Genomic DNA, 19,778 nt, shown 5'->3' with positions numbered 1-19,778 from the left:
ACTCAGCTGCAAACTCCTCCCCACACGCACCCAGTCTATTTTCGGAGCCTCCGTTTTTGCGCCGGGCGGCTCAGCGCGACAAGGAAATGCCAAACGGGACTGCAGCGAAAGGTTTGGCCCTTTGCTGCCTTTCTGGCGGCTAATTGTGTGAAGAAACTATGCAGACAGACAGACAGAGGCAGAGGAGCTCAGTTGTGTGCGCGGATTGACTGCTGTTGGGCAGGCACCGTCAACTGCAGCCAGAGCAATCTACATGGCTCTGGGCTGCAGCATGAGCGGGTTCTCTTTAATCACGGCTTTTTCAGGCTGTATTCGGGACATTTCTGTAATCTGGAGAGCACTGTCGCCACCTGATGAGTCCGTAAAATAGGTTATACAGCTTCAATAGCTACAATATTTGTACAGGAGATGCCTGAAGCTTTGATCCACGTCCCACCGTCAAAAAACGCATTTGACGTCGATCGACGTCCGTGGCACTCTACGTCACTATTTACTTTGACGTCGATCAACGTCCGTGGCACTCAATGAGTTAATTAATTTGTGTGTGTGTGTGTGTGTGTGTGTGTGTGTGTGTGTGTGTGTGCGCGAGAGAGAGAGAGAGAGAGAGAGTTTTTTGTGTCTGTTGTCTGTCTGTACATTGTCATAGTGATTATTGTATTTATAAATTTGTATTTGTTTATTTTGACTCTCTTTTGTTGTTATGTAGTGATTGTTATAGTTAGTTGTACTTTATTATCACATTGCAACTATTGAGGCACAGGTTGCAGCGTTGCTGTTTGATGAGCTCACACAGGTGAGCTGTATTAATAGAATCAGAAAAAGGGGGTCACCAGGACATTATGGAGAGTAGTATCGATAAGAGTATCGATAAGTATCGGTATCGATAAGCAGTACCGGTATCGCTTTCAATAAGCAGTACCGGTATCGCTATCCGTATCGATCAAATCCAAACGATACCCATCTCTAACTACAAGTCATGGATATTCTTGATTCAGTCATTAAAATAAATCCACAATGATGAGGTCGAATCTGATGCTGTATTTGACCTTAATGGATACATTGATTGATTGATTGATAACTTTATTGATTCAATAAGAGCAGAATTGTGCAAGACAATACAACAAAAATATTGATCAAAAGGAATAAAACACAATAAAGCCCAAGGGCTTGTTTCCATTGTGGTCCTTTGTATGGGGCAAGTGGAGTGAATATGTGTGCAGGTGTGAGCGTGTGTGTGCGCGGGCAACAAACACAAACAATGAAACATTAAACAACACAGCCATACACTCAATGGTTATTTAAATAACAACAAAAAATGCACCAATCAATAAATAAAAAGAGAGACCAGCTCATATAATAAATCAAAGGCCTACCTAGGGTTTAAAAACTGCGAGCATACAGGAGACAAAAGAAAAATAAAAGGTTAGGAACCCATTTGGGAACCAACCAGCCATTTTTTCAAGGCAAGCTTAAAATAAAACCTGGAATTAAGGGTCTTTATACTCTCAGGGAGTTTGTTCCATAAAATAGCTGCTGAGTAAGAGAAGGTACATTCACCCTTTAAAGATTTAAATTTGGGGGGAACAATGTTGGAAGTGCTTCCTTTTGTGGAGTAGCCATGTACATCACTGACTTTACAGAAGTAGTCAGAGAGGTAGCGACGAGCCTCCCGTTTAGAAATCCTGAAAACCATGCACAGTTTGATCTGAGAAACCCTCTCCTCCACTCTGAGCCACCTAAGGCTAAGGAAGTGAGAGGGGAGGAGATGGATTCTGGGTTGCAGTTTCAGGATAACCCGTATTAATTTATTCTGAGATGTCTGAAGCCTGTTTTTAAGTTTTATGGTGATTGCCGTGAACCAGGAGGAGCAAGCATAGTCAAAATTACATTGAATCAGAGCATTTGCCAATGTTTCAAGGGCGCTCTTGTCTATGAAGGATGAAATTCTGGCTAAGAATTTGTTTTTTTGATTTACTTTGGAAATTACTTTTGAGGCCATGCTCTCTCCAGAGAGTTTGTTATCTAAAATGCAGCCAAGGTACGTAATCTCCTCCTTGGTGTTAACAGCTACGTCACCCACCATAATTTTAAACCCGGGGGGACTTTTTTAAATTAAAATTTGACCCAAATAAAATAGACTCCATTTTCCCCAGATGAAGTGATAATTTGTTGTCCGAGAGCCACACACTAACACTGTGAAGCTCACTGCTCAATTTCCTTTCGATCTCCCCCCTGTCCTTGTGAGAGAACAGGAGGGCGGAGTCGTCCGCAAAGAGGAACAGGTTGCAATCACAGGCCGATTGCATATCGTTTATATAAATTAAAAAGAATAAAGACCCTAAAATACTTCCCTGGGGGACCCCACACGTCAGGGGGAGGGGACAGGACAGCGTTCCGTTTATGTCCACCACCTGCTCCCTACCCTCCAGGTAGGACCTAACCCAGTTGAGGGAAGTGCTGTTGAAGCCCAGGGCCCCGAGCTTACACAGTAGAACGTCATGGTTAACGGTGTCAAATGCTTTTTGAAGGTCCAGCATGACCATACCACAGTATTTACCAGAGTCTACTTCCTTCCTGATGTGATCGGTTAGAAAAAGCAGACAGGTGTCAGTTGAATGTGATTTTCTGAATCCAGACTGAAATTTAAACAGGAGCTCCCGAGATGCAAGATAACTGTCAATTTGTTCAAAAATGACTCTTTCCATTAACTTAGATATGGAAGAGAGAATTGAGACTGGGCGATAATTTCCTGGTTCTAGTTTACTTCCTTTTTTACATCAGGTGCCTGCTTTGGAGACAGGTCTTGTGATCAAATTTAAACTGAATGTAGTAATGTATGACGAAATAGCTATCTTTAGAATGCTTTATCAAACGGAGAGCTACCCAGAACATCACGCGAAGCTCGTCGAGAGGCGACTGTGAACTACCTCTGAGACGGTCCTCTATCGGACAAAATGTTTTGTCCTATGGGGGCAGCAAACTATGGAATAGCCTACCACTGTCAGTCAGAGAGAGTAGCAGCTTTCACACCTTTAAGGGGCTGTTAAAGTCATGGCTCAGATCAAATCAAACCTGCGATCACATTTAAACCTTTTTGTTTTATGTGTTGTTTTTGTATGTCCTTGAAAGTCCTGTGTCCACCTTGGTTAATATCCCTAATGTTCCCTGTTTTTGTTTCATTTGTGTTGTGTTGTTTGTGTTTACCCTATGTGTATGTATGTGTCATTTACATTGCTGTATGTCTATGAATGCCCTACGTATGCACTAATTTTCTTATTTCTTCTTTTAAACTTTTCTGTACCTCACCTGTCGAGGGACTGCGGATGGAAATTAGCTAAGGCTATAATCCGGCACATTTACATGAAAATGTTCATTAATGTTGCACTGTCCCTGAAAAAATAAATAAAAAAATATATATATATATAAATGTTGGAGTTGACATGGAAAACGTCCATGATGTTTACACTATTTGGTATTTTGGGGAATGTCGTCATCATGCAGTCAGGAGTCAGGACTGCAACAGTATGAATCAACAACAGCAATGTGAAGTGTAGAGTGGACATAGTGTGTATGGGCTCTATCGTTGCATTGGCAGATTAGTGGGCGTGGACCAGCGCACTCAATATTTTGGTATCGGCGCTACACGCGGCCTTAAGCATTATAACCACGCCTTTTAAGCGTAAAATTATGCACAATCTGCTCATTGGAGAAGTGCAGTAAACGAATCACAAGCTTCCCTTTTAAGCTCCAATTCCACGGAGCGATCCAGTCCGGTCAGAAAAGCCAAACGCTGCAGAGCTCCCCCCCTCCCTTTCATCCCCGTCTGTCTCTATATTATTCCATATTATTATGCTTCTCAAAAACCAATCTCACTGCAGTTTAAATACTGCAAGCATGTAAATACGCTACACTATAGCAAGATCAAAGTGAAAAGAATGTTCTAAACGCATCGGCTAGAAAAATATAGCCTATCCCTATGTCATGATGAGATTAGATTGGTGAAAGTTTGTCCAGAATGATATTGTTTTCTCTCCCCTGCTGCACAGGTAGGATGATGCACATAAATATAGCCTACATTATGTAAAGTCATTGCATAAATGTGTTTTTATTGTAAAAGAAAATGTGAAGTAAGTCGTCTTATTGGAGCGACATCACAGTAGGTAGTCACAGTAGAACCGTGTTACGGCTGTCACTCATCTCCTAAATTACGTTAAATCTGCGAGGGATATAATCTGCGAGGGATATATATAGCACCTATAGCACCAGGATGACATATATGTTTCACATAGGGTTGTGTTTTGATTTCGAGATATCATTTTGTCCAATATTGAAATGTTCTACAATTGCATGTTGTGTTAACATTAGACATTATTTCTATCTACCTTTCTATCTATTTAGGCTCATTTGGTTGCTATTTATTATCTAAATGTATTAGCCCAATGCATGCTGGGAGATTTCACATTTGTGGCTTTGGTAGGGAAGCCAGGCAGTGAACATTTGTTTGGGCAGAATTTCTTCTCCCCCACTGCACAGGTAGGATGATGCAACAGCCTCTGAATGTCAGGGGCTCAAAACTGTCATGTTATAAAAAACTGGCATGTTGTTATACTACGTACGGTATAACAACTTGTTTTTCATCGGTCTTTGTGCCTGTCTGAGTGCGAGAGAGAGGGAGTGAGAGAGGGAGAGAGAGGGGGAGAGAGTGTGAGATCGGCAGAGGAGACCTGTGCGTAAATACGCAGAGGAATATCCGCAGCACACTGAATAAGGCCTGGTTTTCAAAAGCGCAAAGCGCTAAATTAACGCCAGGGGGGAAGATATCGTTAGGCCAGTATTTAAGGCCGAAACGCCCATTCTGGCCTATTCTGGCACTGCGCCACGCCTCTTCGGCGTAAAACGCATTTCGGGGCCTAAAACCATGATGCTATTTTCCCGAGGCAGGCGCAAGGCGCGTTTTTTTTGCGTTTAACACCAGTTTCTGCGCCTAAGGCCTGTGGGGAAATAGAGCCCATGGGCTCTATCGTTCCATCTGCCTATAAACTGGCTTAGTGCCAGGCGCAGCCCAGATTAGTGGGTGTGGACCAGCGCACTCGATATTTTGGTGTCGGCGCAACAGGTGGCCTTAAGCATTATAACCACGCCTTTTAAGCGTAAAATTATGCACAATCTGCTCATTGGGGAAGTGCAGTAAACGAATCACAAGCATCACTTTTAAGCTCCAATTCCACGGAGCGATCCAGTCCGGCTTCAGAACAGCCGAGGGCTCTGATCTCCCCCCCTCCCTTTTATCCCCTCTGTCTGTCTCCATATATAAGCTATTATTCCATATTATTATGCTTCTCAAACCAATCTAACTGCAGTTTAAATACTGCGAGCATGTAAATACGCTACACTATAGCAAGATCAAAGTGAAAAGAATGTTCTAAACGCATCAGCTAGAAAAATATAGCCTATGTCATGATGAGATTAGATTGGTGAAAGTTTGTCCAGAATGATATCGTTTTGCTACCTTTTCTTCTCCCCTGCTGCACAGGTAGGATGATGCACATAAATATTCACCTTATGTAGCCACGCCCATTTGACCCGGTTGTGTGGCCGTATCAAAACTTCCGGCTAAAAATAATAATAAAATAAAATAAAAAATGGCTGCGCTGCTCCAACATCATCTAACTCTGAATTAACTAATAATTTAGCCAATTGTATGTAACATACCAAATAAAAGCAAACGGCAATGTCTAAGAATGCAACGCCATGTAACTGGCTCGTTAAGTCTCGCATTCCAGGGAATTACGTTAACGTCTGCGGGTCTTATTGACGTTAGTGGCTCGCGCTGCCTCGGAGGAGAGACAACTAGCTATCTGAAGCTTTCTTTGTTGGAGTCCAGGTATGTTTTACAAGAAAATGCTCGTCATTGTCGACGATAACGTTATCTGACTTGGCTAACAGTGGATACTCGCTTGCTTGCTGTGTACCGGCTCAAAGTAGTAGGCTACGTTCTTTATTTTACCCCTTCACTGTCCGCTCCAAAAACAACTCTCTTATTTTGCGCAGTGACCGCCGGAAATGTTAATAGGACCCGGAAGAATTTGGCCCACTGTAAGGTCTGAACATAGACGAATAGGTGAATAGGTGAATAGCCTACATTATGTAAAGTCATTGCATAAATGTGTTTTTATTGTAAAACTAAATGTGAAGTAAGGCCAATTTATTGGAGCGGACCTCACAGTAGGACATGACAGTAGAACCGCGTTACACTGTCACTCATCTAAATCACGTTAAATCTGCAAGGGATTCTGCAAGGGATATAGCCCCAAGATGACATATATGTTTCACATAGGGTTGTGTTTTGATTTCGATGTTTTATTTGGTCCAATATTGAAATGTTCTACAATTGCAGGTTGTGTTAACACAACACATTATTTAGATCTACCTTTCTATCTATTTCGGCTCATTTTGTTGCTATTTATTATCGAAATGTATTAGCCCAATGCATGCTGGGAGATTTCACATTTGTGGCTTTGGGAGGGAAGCCAGGCAGTGAACATTTGTTTGGGCAGAATGATCTCGTTTTCTCTCGCCTTTTCTTCTCCCCCACTGCACAGGTAGGATGATGCAACAGCCTCTGAATGTCACGGGCTCAAAACTGTCATGTTATAAAAAACGGTCATGTTGTTATACTATGTACGGTATAACAACTTATTTTTTATCGGACTTGCATGTGCCTGTCTGAGCGAGGGAGTGAGAGAGAGAAAGAGGGGGACAAACTGAGATCAGCAGAGCAGAAGCTGTGCGTGGAATATCCGCGGCGCACTGAATAAGGCCTGGTTTTCAAAAGCGCAAAGCGCTACATTAACGCCAGGGGGGAAGATATCGTTAGGCCAGTATTTAAGGCTGAAACGCCCATTCTGGCCTATTCTGGCACTGCGCCACGCCTGTTTGGCATACAGCGCATTTCGTGGCCTAAAACCATGTTGCTATCTTCCCGAGGCAGGCGCAAGGTGCGTTTTTTTGCGTTTAAGGCCAGTTTCTGCGCCTAAGGCCTGTGGGAAAATAGAGCCCCATATGTTCACTCTACACGTTACGGTTAGCTAAGAAGCCTGCCTTTGTAGCTGGCACACGCAGTCTCCCCTCCCCACTAGCAGGACCAAAAGGAGCAGCATCAGCAATGGCATACTGTAGCTGTGTGCTGCTGTGCAGGCCAGAACCAGCTCTACAGCTCAAGGCAATCATCTTACCTTCAAAAACAAGGGGGTTTGAACTCTCAAAGCCTCAGGAGACAACAGGACACCTGACCAGAGTTGTTTTTGTCATATACTGTATATATAGTACAATACAATAAATACAATCATTTAATCTCCAAAAGAAACTTCAATTTGAGAATGAACTTGTGACTGAAGAAATGTAGTAATGTCTCAATGGCCGACATTCTGATTTAAGTGTAAGATAGATCATTTGTTCTTCAGTAAAATGAAGAAGAAGAAGAATGAGAAAAAGAAAGGCATTGGGTTTACAAGAGCAAGTTTGCCAGTCTGTGTGAAGAATTAAGCTCAAAAACACATACTGTACTGTATCAATGATTTGGATTAATGTCAATGACAGCAACCACAGTTAATTATAATAGTACCACATTTTATTCATGAATACAATATGCTTTTATTGAAACAAGTTCTAGTCATTCTACTATGCCTATTAGCCTATATTCAGTCATGATGATTTTGATGGTATTTTACCCATCATGTTCTTTTTTGTATTCTTTTCGGGCTTCAATAAGATTATGTAACATTTTGGAATAAAGATACAGATTAGCAGTGCAAAACTGGAGGCCAGAATTGCAAATATCTCCACAGCAACACTGAACTTCCCTGGAGAGCTGACATACGCAGGGATAAAGGTGATCCAGACTGCACAGAATATCAACATGCTGAAGGTGATAAATTTGGCTTCATTGAAATTATCAGGCAGTTTCCGAGCCAAAAAAGCTAGAAAGAAACATAACATAGCCAGGACTCCTATATACCCCAACACAGCCCAGAAGCCCACAGCTGAGCCTAATGCACATTCTAAGATGATTTTGTCCTTAAAGTGTTTAAAGTTCTTGAAAGGAAAAGGAGGAGAGATAGTTATCCAAAGTATGCAAATCAGGACCTGTATGAGAGTGAAAGCCAGAACACTGAGTCTCTGCTGAGCAGGGCCAAACCATTTCATGATATTACTCCCTGGAAGTGTAGCCCTGAAGGCCAGTAACACCACTATAGTTTTCCCCAGAACACAAGACATGCAGAGGACAAAGGTGATCCCAAATGCTGTGTGTCGCAGCATGCAGGACCACTCAGAGGGCCGGCCGATGAAGGTCAGAGAACACAGGAAACACAGAGCCAGGGAGAAGAGCAGCAGGAAGCTCAGCTCAGAGTTGTTGGCCTTGACTATGGGGCTCTTCCTGTGTCTGAAGAAGATGAAAGCCACCATAGCAGTCATGCAAGTTCCTAACAGGGACGCCGCCGTGAGCAGTGCCCCCATAATCTCTTCATATGATAGAAACTCTGTGTCCTTCTTTTCACAGTCATCTCTTTTCTTGTTTGACCAGAATTCAGGATGACATCGCACACAGGTGATGGAATCTACAAGTTAAAATCAAAACAGATATTAGATTTCCTGAGTATCTCCCTTCCCACGGCGGTGGCAGCAGGCCAGGCCGGGGTCAGAACACTCACTCACTCAGTCAGTCATTCACTTATAAACTGAAGGAGGTGGGCTAGGGAATAGGGGTCGTAGCGATGTATGGAGAGGTTGTTGAGAGTCGTGGTTCGATGGGTGGGTAGGGGGAGTGGCTAGGGGGGACGCGGACTGTGGAAGGGGGTGTGGTCAGGAAAGAGGGTGGGACTAGGGAAGAGCGGCCATAACTAGAGATAGGAAGCTCATAGAGTCAGGAATCGAGGGGTGGGTAGGTGGAGTGGCTAACGGGATGTGGGTGTTGGGAGGGTGTGTGGTGAGGGAAGGCGGTGCGGTTAGGGAAAAGGGACCTTAGCTAGGGATAGGAAGGTCATAGAGAGTCAGGTTTCGATTGGTGGCTGGGGGATGTGGGTGGTGGGAGAGGGTGGAGAGAGGACAGTGTTTAACTCGTGTTCGCCTGCAGAAACTCCGCCCTCACATGGGATACAAACCGGTGAAACCGCATGGGATACAATGAGTATGGCTCATTCTTAATGCTTGTTAAGGCTCTCTGTGGGCATACAGAAAAAATAAAAATAAACAATCTGTACTTGGAACTGCCGCCCTCAAGCTGTTCACTTCCGTATCCAAAATGACACGTTTTGCGTTCCTTTGTAAAAAAAAATGCCATTTTCAGCGTGTAGATTGCTAGCTCGCTAGCTAGCGTTGTTGTGGTTTCACAGTGGTGGGAGCATTTGAGAGCACAGATGCAGGGAGCGGAAAAGGATTTCCCTTCACTCCGATTGAAATGGTCGGTGCCAATGGCAGAGCTTATACTTCCAGCTTATACTGCATGCTTCCAGTGAGTCAGACTATCTACAACTAATGTACATGTACATGTTGTTTATAGTATAATCACATGCTACCATTTTCTATAAATCAGAACACGATTTCACAGTACTCCCACATTTGATATTCAAATGCACTGATGATGAACTCCATTTTTACTATGAATTGTACTGTTATGTATATAAACATAATAAATACTGGTATTATATTTGAATATTTATTTGATTGCTGATATTGAATTTACAGGCGTTATAGTCTGATCCATTCAATTAAAGAAATTCACAGTTAAAGCCAAATGTGCGCTATGGATAGACATCTCATTGAAGAACGTGATGTCTCAAAGGAACGAGGCCAAAAAGGTTGCTGTTCTTTCTGGTTCTCCTAATGACAGAAAACTTTACTGTACGTTAAGAAACGAGGTGAGTAAAATGAACAGAGTAAATAAGAGAACTTACTATCAACAGAGAATCTCTGACAGTGGGAACAGCAGTAAAAGATTATTGAATTAATGAAATTATGGGTAAAAAGACAGGCGTCTCTGATCCATTAAATAATACTTAGGTACCTGTGGTGTTGCTGACTTCTCCCTCTGCACATGGTATACAGTCATAGCAGCAGACCGGCTTTCCTTTCTGGAGGACCTTACGGGTTCCTGGGGGACAGCTCTCACTGCACACTGACACAGGCACCTGCATGAACAAAAAAGCAGTATGAGATACACTTTGACATGCTGTTGTCCTACAAGTCACCATTTGGAATGCTGATTAAATCGACATTACGATAATACTCCCACAAGTTAACAATCCATGATAATATGGTATTGACCTGTTCTGAGTTCTGTGCCCAAATTAAGGACTTAGGGTGCAGAATCATCCGTTTTTCTGCAGGTAAAGATGTGTCATAAAGACCAACGGGGACAAACTCCACACTGCCATTTTCGTTCAGCTGCCAGTTTATGATTTCATACTTTGCTGCTGGGTCTCCATTCTCATCAAAGTAAACGCCCTCCCCCTCCTTTGTCTTGAACTGAACCTTTTTTATGTGCTGCAAAATCTAAGCAGATAGATATTACTTTAATTACTTCTTCCATTAAATGTAAACCACTGGCACCTTGTATTAGCTCTGCAGAATGATGGACATGCAACAACAAAACATACAGTTAAAAATTAAAAAAGCAAAAAGAATCTGTTCATGTTGAACTATCATTCAGCCTTCAGTGTTCAACTCACCGTGAATGGATCTGGCTGTATCTTACTACCACATATTTCTTTACAGCCAAGAACATTATGTAGTGTGTGAGCCACAGCATACACTGCTTTATAGACAGCGTTAAAGAAGGGCATGTATGACATATCAGTGAAAATTGTTTGCTGCCCAGACACATCTTCAGACCCTGTACAGTATCTCTGATTCCCTTCTGAGCCCTTCGTCTGCTTGAACCTACAATCAAACATTGTCTCCCAGAATTCTGTGAACAATTCATTACTAGATGAATTGAGTGACTTTACATCCAAAATGAACTCTCTCATGCCTGTGACATGGACCTTGGAGATGGACAGCCCTATCGCACCATCCAGGACGTGGTGTCCATTCATAGTCGCAGTGTAGGAATCAACGATCCAGCACTCACTGCCTACCCACTGGTACCCAGTCAGGTTCTGAGAGGCCATTCCATGTATTAGTATTGCCAAATAATGGGGGGGGAGGAAAGTGACAATCACCTGCGAAGTGGAAGCTTTGATAATGTCAATTACTGCCTGTATTTTTTCTGGTGGATCTGTTCTAAAGAAGGATACAGAGTACTCTAGACAGATGCCCAGCTGTTGGGCCGTCTCTGTTAATATGGCCATGCCTTTATTGCCATAATCATTATTGCTCCTAATTGCCCCGACCCAAGTCCAGCCAAAGTGCTTCACCAACTGGGCCAGACCTCTGCTCTGGTAGGAGTCACTGGGTATTGTTCTGAGGAAGGACGGGTACCGGACTTTATCACTGAGACAAGCACAGGTGGCAAGGTGGCTGATCTAGGGAGTAGAAAGGAATGATATTCCCAAGATGAGGATGCAAATTCTAAAACCGTTAACATTGAGCACATTAGCAGTAATTCTCTTAAAACCGCCTTTACTGTGAGCAGTCAGACAAATTGCACTATAATAATTACTGTATTATCAAGAAAATAACACAAGATAAATAAATCAAACTGTGTCCAAGGTCATTACAGTACATGATTATACATTTGTTGCAAAAAAAAAAAAAAAAAAAATAGACCCACCACTGGGATATGAAATGGTCCAATGACAGTGGATACAGCCATGGCAGGAGAGGAGGAATCTGGTCCTATAATGGCCTGCACTTGGGCCGGTCTGGTGCATGGTGCCTTGGAGGCTGTGGATATATCCTCATTACCATTAGCCAAGGCCAGTGCCACACTTATTCCCCTTGCAATGGAGCCACATTCATCATAGATCTTGTAGCCCAGAAAGATGCCAGGCAGCAAGTCTGTGCTGTTGTTAATCTCCTCAATGGCAAAGAACATAGCCTGAGCAAACTGGAATGCTCTGAAATTCAAACTGGACCCAGACAGTTATAAATAATTGGTGTTATAGCCAGTACATCCTTGAAATGAAACAAAATTAAAAGTGAAAATATGAGCAAAGATTTCTTATTTCTCAACTCAGCATGATAACCATATTTTAAATGCATTTTGTATATACTCTACTCTACTGATCTTCTATCTCAAACAGCTTGCTACAGTATGATTTACCTTGTGCACTGCAGTGGCGGTGGTCTGAACCTGTAGGTGTCCTGTCTGTCTTTCCAACTGGTGTGGAAAGAGAAGATTCCCCCCAAAATAATGTCCCCATTCTTAGACAGCTTCGGGACCTCTGGCTCACCTATCTGCAGACACACTGGATCCTCAGCCCGAGAGAGAGATGCCACCAGCAGCAGCTGCAGAAGGGCCCAACCCTGCTCTGTCCACCTTTGGGTGGAGATCATAGAGACAAACTGCGGGGCAGCAGCGCATGCACCCTAACAGGACCAGGGCAGAGCTTGCATCAGTATTTATAGGTACAAAAGCATGGCAGATAGTAATGGAACAGTGATGTTCCATGGTTACATTGGGGGGGGGGGGGGGGGGGTGCAAAACTGGAAATAAGAAACCAGTGTTGGGGAGTAGTGAACTATGTAGCTGAACTACGTAGTTTAACGACATTTTGCAGTAGCTTGCAGGTAGTTCAACTACATTCATATTTGTGTAGTGAGACAAGTAGTTAAACTATTTTTTTTTATGCTTATTTTTTTGTAGTTAACTACTGAAACTACAAACTACAATTTTGGGCAATAAAATGGAAGGAATATATTTATTTGTCTTATTTGACCATTACTGTTGAACCAGAACCCTTTGACAGCCCTTTTTTCTTTCGTCCTGACTCAGGCCCGGCTCCAGACCCAAGTTACAGAGGGGGCCTGCCCCTAGCTTGGGGGGGCCAAGCTACCCAAGGGGGGTCCGGGGGGATTCTCCCCCGGAAGAAGATTTTGTACATTTTAAAGTAAAATTCGTCAACCTGGTGCATTTGAGAGCAAAATGAAGAGGCTAAATCTGTGAAGAACTACACACATCTCTAATGTGTTGTGACTTTACAAATAATTAGGCCTAAACAATTAATATTAAGTGTATTTACACATTGTGCACAAATTGCATTCATTGTGACAAATTTACAATAGTTAATATCCAGCCAGAATCATTGCAAATGGATGTTCAAAGTAACAGTTAGCAATAGCATTCAGTTAATCAATGCCTAATGACAGCCAGATTCCATTTTAAACTTTAAAACAGAAAAACGGAAAAACGTTTTTAGCAACAACAACAACAACAAAAAATTTTTTTTTTTTTTTTTTTTGAATGGGGGGGGGGGGGGGGGGGGGGCAGTTTGTTGAATGGGGGGGCCCGGCCCGGTCAGGCCCGCCCCCAACGCCGGGCCTGTCCTGACTGCTTTGAAGGCAGCATAGACCGTGAAGGCAGCCAGGATCCCAATAACGTAACTCTACTTCTTGACAAGGAACACAGCCTACACTGCCTCTGATTGACTTGGCCTGATATTCTTACCCTAACCTTAACCAAGGTCCTAGGCAAGTCTTTACTGTTTATTTGTCTGATAAAACAAAACCCAGAAGAACCCAGATTTGTTTACAGCTAAAATATAACATTGGATGCTATTGGGTTTCTTGCAATACACTCAATTGAGAGGCATATTTTTTGCTGGCATTGTGCTTTTTTGTAGGCTATATTTTATTTCATATATATATGTACATTGTCAATTTAATGTTTTTTTTTTTACAAAGTAGTCTGAACTACTTTTTCTGCGTAGCTTGTAGTTTCCGAAACAACATTTCTCCCAGGGTAGCTTTGCTGTAGTTTCAACTACTTCCATGGTGAAGTAGTTGGTAGCTTCCAAAGCTATGCTTTCAAAGTAGTGTAAGATGAGATTTATTTTGTTAATCATTGATGGTTCATCAGGTCATAAATATATTCTGTCTAGTTCTATTCTAAAGTAGGAACTATATATACAGCTTGGCTGTGTAGGGAGTAGAATGGGCGGAGTGATACCCCAAACAGGGAAGTGACCCCAAGCCGAGGGGCTTGGTGGCTGTTGTCATGTGAAGTCGAACAATAAAGTTACCTGAAGTGGTTCAAGACAGAAGCTCTCCTCGTGCAGTTATTATCCACGACCCGAAGAAAGGTTTATTAATTAAGGAGTTAACGCTACACTACACCAGCGTTACAGTAGCTTCCCAAACACTGGAAACCAACTGCCAAAATGGTTATCTATTGCACTGTCCCAAGCTACCAGATAGGCCAGTGGAGGTGCTCTTCGGCAGGTTAGATGCAGCGGTGTCTCTTCAGATTACATAACTGAGCGTACAGTCTCCTACAGCGGAGACACCTGTAGCCTGTTCCATTGTGAATGTGTTGATGTGATTTTAGGGCATCTCCACGCTTGAAGCTTCTCCCACATTGGTTACACCTGTAGGGTTTCTCTCCAGTGTGAATGCGTTGATGTGATGTTAGGTTATCTCTGCGACTGAAGCTGCTCCCACATTGGTTACAGAGGAAGGGTTTCGCTCCAGTGTGAATGTATTGATGTGATGTTAGGGCATCTCTGCGCCTGAAGCTGCTCCCACATTGGTCACACCTGTAGGGTTTCTCTCCAGTATGAATGCGTTTGTGTTTTGTTAGGTCACCTGAGTAATTGAAGCTTCTCCCACATTGGTCACAGCTGTGAAGGGTTTCTCTCTAGTGTGAATGCGTTGATGTGACGTTAGGGCATCTCTGCGACTGAAGCTGCTCCCACATTGGTCACACCTGTAGGGTTTCTCTCCAGTGTGAATCCGTTGATGTGACATTAGGGCATCTCTGCGACTGAAGCTGCTCCCACATTGGTCACAGAGGAAGGGTTTCGCTTCAGTGTGAATGTCTTTGCGTTTTGTTATGTAACCTGAGTGATTGAAGCTTTCCCCACATGGGTCACAGTTGTGTTGTGGAGATCTGGCAGGACCTGCTGTTGTAAAGCAGAGATTTGGCTGGACAGACGAGTGTTCTAAAGGGACTCTAAAGGACTGTACAGGTTGATTCTCTGTAGTTAGCTGGACTCTAAAGGACTGTACAGGTTGAGTCTCTGTAGTTAGCTGGCGCTTCCCCCGGGTGTCGCTCCGAACGCAAGACAAAGAGGTCTCCAAGTTACTGCGGGCTGGTAGACTGGTACTCGCCATTGTCCACTCAGAAGTTTGTACACTACATCTACTCATCCTATTTATACCACCAGCAGGATAGGATTTATAGCATTACTGATGATGTCACTAGGAGTTCTGACATTACTGATGATGTCATCAGTTCTCTATGACATCACTGATGATGGCACTAGGTGTCCTCGGCAGCACCAAGGACCCTTACGTCCAAAACAAGCGCAGCCAGTTTTCATTCTGTGCCCATGTTAACTGATCTGACTGTCCGCACTGCGGACTGAAGTGGGGTTTCAGGTGGTCATCTGACAAAACAGAGCTAGAGAGGGACAGAGAGAGACAGAGAGAGAGACTATAGACCTACCTACACAACAACGTGAACAAACACTCTTTGTCCTACCGTGGTCAGTCATTCAGTTTTTACCCCAATCCCAAGACATGGACATGCCATGAACAGTTGTGATGAACACATTATGTTATACATGAGGTTATACACTCATGATAAAAATGAGGTAGATATGTGAAAACAAAAGATGAAGATGAGCGAGTCGCTGATGCCCGGCGCAGAAAAATGCGCTCCTTGTGTGGACAGCCAGGCGCCTGCTCATGAGGAAAATGCGCTTCGCTTCTGCGCTTACGCATCCTGTCTGTCCATAGTGTTAAGCCCCAAACGCACTGGGAACGTCTGACGCTTGCATTTTCAGTCTACCCATTGTTTTAAATGGCCGAACATGCACCAAGAGCGTTCTGATGTGCGTCAAACTGCCTTGAAGCCCGTACTCCGAACCTGTTGCGATTTTGGAGCGTCAAATGAGGTTCAAGCAGCGACCAACACGCTCTGAGCCCTCCCCCCCTCTCTCCCCACTTTCATCCCCGCCTGTCTCATATGCTCCCCAAACAAATCTCACAGCAGTTTGAATATAGCAAGCAAGTAAAATATAACGCATAATGGCAAGACTGTCTGAACAAAGTGAGAATGCTCTTCTAAACACATCGGCTACCAAATTATATTTCCCTGCTTCATGTCATGAGATCAGATCGTCAAAAGTTTGGATAGACTGGATTGCTTCCTGCAGCAGCAATTCCTTTTTTCTCCACACTGCCTGATAGACAGGTAGGACGATTACAGCCTCTGACTGACGGGCTCAAAACGACGGTATAACAACTTTTTATTCATTGGTGCCTGCCTACATATAAGTTTGTGACCTTTTCCCCAAAATACTCATGGTTCTGTGCTCTTGGTATTTGGTAGCCTACAGATGCCTGCAGTGCGCTATAGGAGCAGAAATTGACGCACATCAAATGAGGCACGTCAATTAACGCTTTCTGTGTTTTTGGGGCTTAACATTACGGTGCCCTTGGCTACTGCCCCACATGAATAGGCACAACTACATCCTTTCTAAAAGGTAGCGGTTTCCACCCTGAGTGAACTCTCTGATGACACACATTGGTGTCTCTGTTTCCATAGAGAAAGAATCAGGACAGAGGGATAGAGAGAGAGGAAGAGAATCAAAAGTTGTGTTTATTGCAACATCAATGATTGATATCAATAATGATGTCACTCAAGCAATTGTGATGTCATCAGTGATGTCGTGCAAGTGTGCCCTGGAACAAAGTTCTAGGGTGGAGACTCTGGAGAGGATGGGGCACACTTTTTTGGGGGGGGGGGTGACAGCAACTAATACCCCATTTACACCTGGTTTTTAAATGTGATCTGTGGCTGTATCTGGATAAGGATGTTATCTTTATAAGGAAAAATGCATAATAATGCAAGGTGATGCATCGTGATCAGGATGTGATCAGAACATCTTGACCACATCTGGACATAGTCTGGCTCACATTGTGTTCAGATCTTTTACACCCCAATTACACCTGGTTTTAAAATGCTACCTACCATTATCCAGATAACTTATCTGGATACAGGTAACATTTAAAAACCAGATGTAAATGGGGTGTAAAACTCGCTAAACCTGTTCTGAGGATGTAAAAAAAGTGGACAGTGAAGCTGTGGAAGACCTCTGTGCATGCTTGCACTGTACAGATTGGATTGTATTCAGGGCTGCCATGACCAGTCTGGATGAATATACTGATGCAGTCACATCCTACATCAGTCTATGTGAGAACAGTTGCATTCCAACACGCTCCAGAAGCCGTTTTCACACATGCGTACAGGAACATTACCTGTAAATCAATAACGGCTATTTCCCGGAATTTCGCTTCACACCTGAGGGATCACATGTGTAAAAATAGCTGTGAAAGAAGCTGTATTTTGAAGCTGTATTTTGTAACTCCGATGGTGAAATAAGTTCGCTTGTCACACAATAAATCACACTCGTTTGACTTAAGAGGGCATGTATGTTGTATCCTTCACATTCACTAACCAGTCTTTGAACTGAAATCTTTGAAGAAGTTGGGATCCCTGTCTGAGAGAAATAGCCTGGTTCGATGTTTATCCGTTCACCTGCGTCGCGTTGAAGCACTTTTTACGGGGTCAGCTCGCCATTCCGAAGTGTCGGCATTCCGATCATTGACTTCTATGCTTTCGGAGAGGTGGCCCTTTTTATCTCCAAAAAATGTTTCGCCGAGAGGTTAGGTTCTGGGGGAGGTTAGGCTTAGGCGTGGGGGGTGGGAGAGGTTAGGTTTAGGGTTAGGGTCTGGGGGAGGGTTCTTTCGCAATGGCGAGACAGATCATAATTTTGTCGGAATGCCGGTATTTCGGAGTGCCGACATTTCGGAATGCCGAGGTGTCCCCACTTTTTACAGACTAGCTTCGTTTGATGTGTCCAGGGGCTTGCCTTCCCTGTCAGCAACGTAAGCAAAATACTTCCACATTTCGCTTCGTGCATCTGCTTTCTCTACAAGCGTTGGTGAATCCAATCCAAAAAATCACCCGTTTGAATGAATGGGTCTCTCCTATAATGGCCTGCACTTGGGCCGGTCTGGTGCATGGTGCCTTGGAGGCTGTGGATATATCCTCTTTACCATTAGCCAAGGCCAGTGCCACACTTATTCCCCTTGCAATGGAGCCACATTCATCATAGATCTTGTAGCCCAGAAAGATGCCAGGCAGCAAGTCTGTGCTGTTGTTAATCTCCTCAATGGCAAAGAGCATAGCCTGAGCAACCTGGAATGCTCTGAAATTCAAACTTGACCCAGACAGTTATACATAGTTGCTGTTATAGCCAGTATGTCCTTGAAATGAAACAAAATTAAAAGTGAAACTACATGAGCAAACATTTCTAATTATTTTGTATATCTACCCAGCTCTTCTAATCTTCTATCTTACTGTCAAACAGCTGGCTACAGTGTGATTTACCTTGTGCACTGCAGTGGCGGTGGTCTGTGCATGTAGGAGTATTGTCTGCCTTTCCAGCTGCTGTGGAAAGTGAAGATTCCACCCAAAATAATGTCCCCATTCTTAGACAGCTGGGGGATCTCTGGCTCCCCTATCTGCCGACACACCAGCTCCTCAGCCCCAGAGAGAGATGCCACCAGCAGCAGCTGCAGAAGGACCCAACCCTGCTGTGGCCACCTTTGTGTGGACATCATACTAAAGACCGTTACACACCAAGCGCGATGCAAATATACAGCACCAAATTGCAAAGCAAATTTTGACCCACCTGTCAATCACAGCAACAGATGTGTGTAAACGTTGGAAGTGAATTTATGAAAAATCAACCCTGGTCTGAAAAAAACATCTGCTGCAATATCACTCAGCAAAGCTTCACTGTTGGTATGCATGGTTGCATTGACTGATATAAGTTAGAAAAATATGACTGACATGCAAATTAATCGCACAAGAAAAAACGCTTGTGTATGGACCTTAAGAGACAAACTGCGGGGCAGCAGCAGGTGCACCCTAACAGGGGCACGGCAGAGCTTGCATCTGTATTTATAGATAATAAAGCATGACAAGTAGTTATAGAACAGTGATGTTCCATGACTCCACAGGGAGCACAGGACAGAGGAGGGAGGTGCCAAACTGGAAAGTTCTTAATTAGTTTTTGCTGTATGAGTAGTAGCCTATTCAGTCACATAAAATTGTGGTGATTTTGCATTCAATATTTGAACGTCTGATTTGCACTCATTTGAGAAATAATGGGGGGTGAAGGAGCGGTAAAGCCTAGAAAATTATCGATCTGCCTGTCTGTCCTTCGCGTATCTCGAGAACCGTTCGTCGGATTGACTTCAAACTTGGGGAGTGCGCTGGTGGAACCTGATGGTTTGCAATGCTGCTTTTCGTGCAATTTGAACACACACATAGTCATAGCAACACCTACTGGCAACACAAAAAGTGGTTTCTCTCGAGAACCGTTCATCAGATTGACTTAAAACTTGGGGAGTGCGCTGCTGGGAACCCAACAGAATGCAGTGCTGAATTTCGGACACGCACATTCTCATAGCGCCACTTAGTGGCAACACACAATCTGGGTTATCTCAAGAACTTTTCATCTGATCAACTTAAAACTTGACGGGTGTGCTGCTCGCGACCCGACAGACTGCAGTGTGAATTTCTGGCAATTCAGTGCCACCTCATT

General features: G+C 43.5%; 1 protein-coding gene across 1 annotated transcript; it reads right to left on the bottom strand.

The window, feature by feature from the left end:
* Window positions 1–7,704: 7,704 nt before the first annotated feature.
* LOC310792182 (extracellular calcium-sensing receptor-like) lies at window positions 7,705–18,789 on the bottom strand (the record flags this gene model as incomplete). Its single annotated transcript, XM_083653911.1, has 6 exons — window positions 7,705–8,618; window positions 10,064–10,187; window positions 10,324–10,551; window positions 10,728–11,522; window positions 11,771–12,068; window positions 18,557–18,789. The coding sequence occupies 6 exons, from the start codon at window positions 18,787–18,789 to the stop codon at window positions 7,705–7,707; spliced, it is 2,592 nt and encodes an 863-aa protein (XP_083510037.1).
* Between the last annotated feature and the right edge of the window lie 989 nt (window positions 18,790–19,778).

This window comes from Poromitra crassiceps (genome assembly GCF_964638095.1).
Source record: "Poromitra crassiceps genome assembly, chromosome: 17".
NCBI classification, from domain to species: domain Eukaryota; kingdom Metazoa; phylum Chordata; class Actinopteri; order Beryciformes; family Melamphaidae; genus Poromitra; species Poromitra crassiceps.
This window is presented reverse-complemented; position numbering and strand designations above follow the sequence as displayed.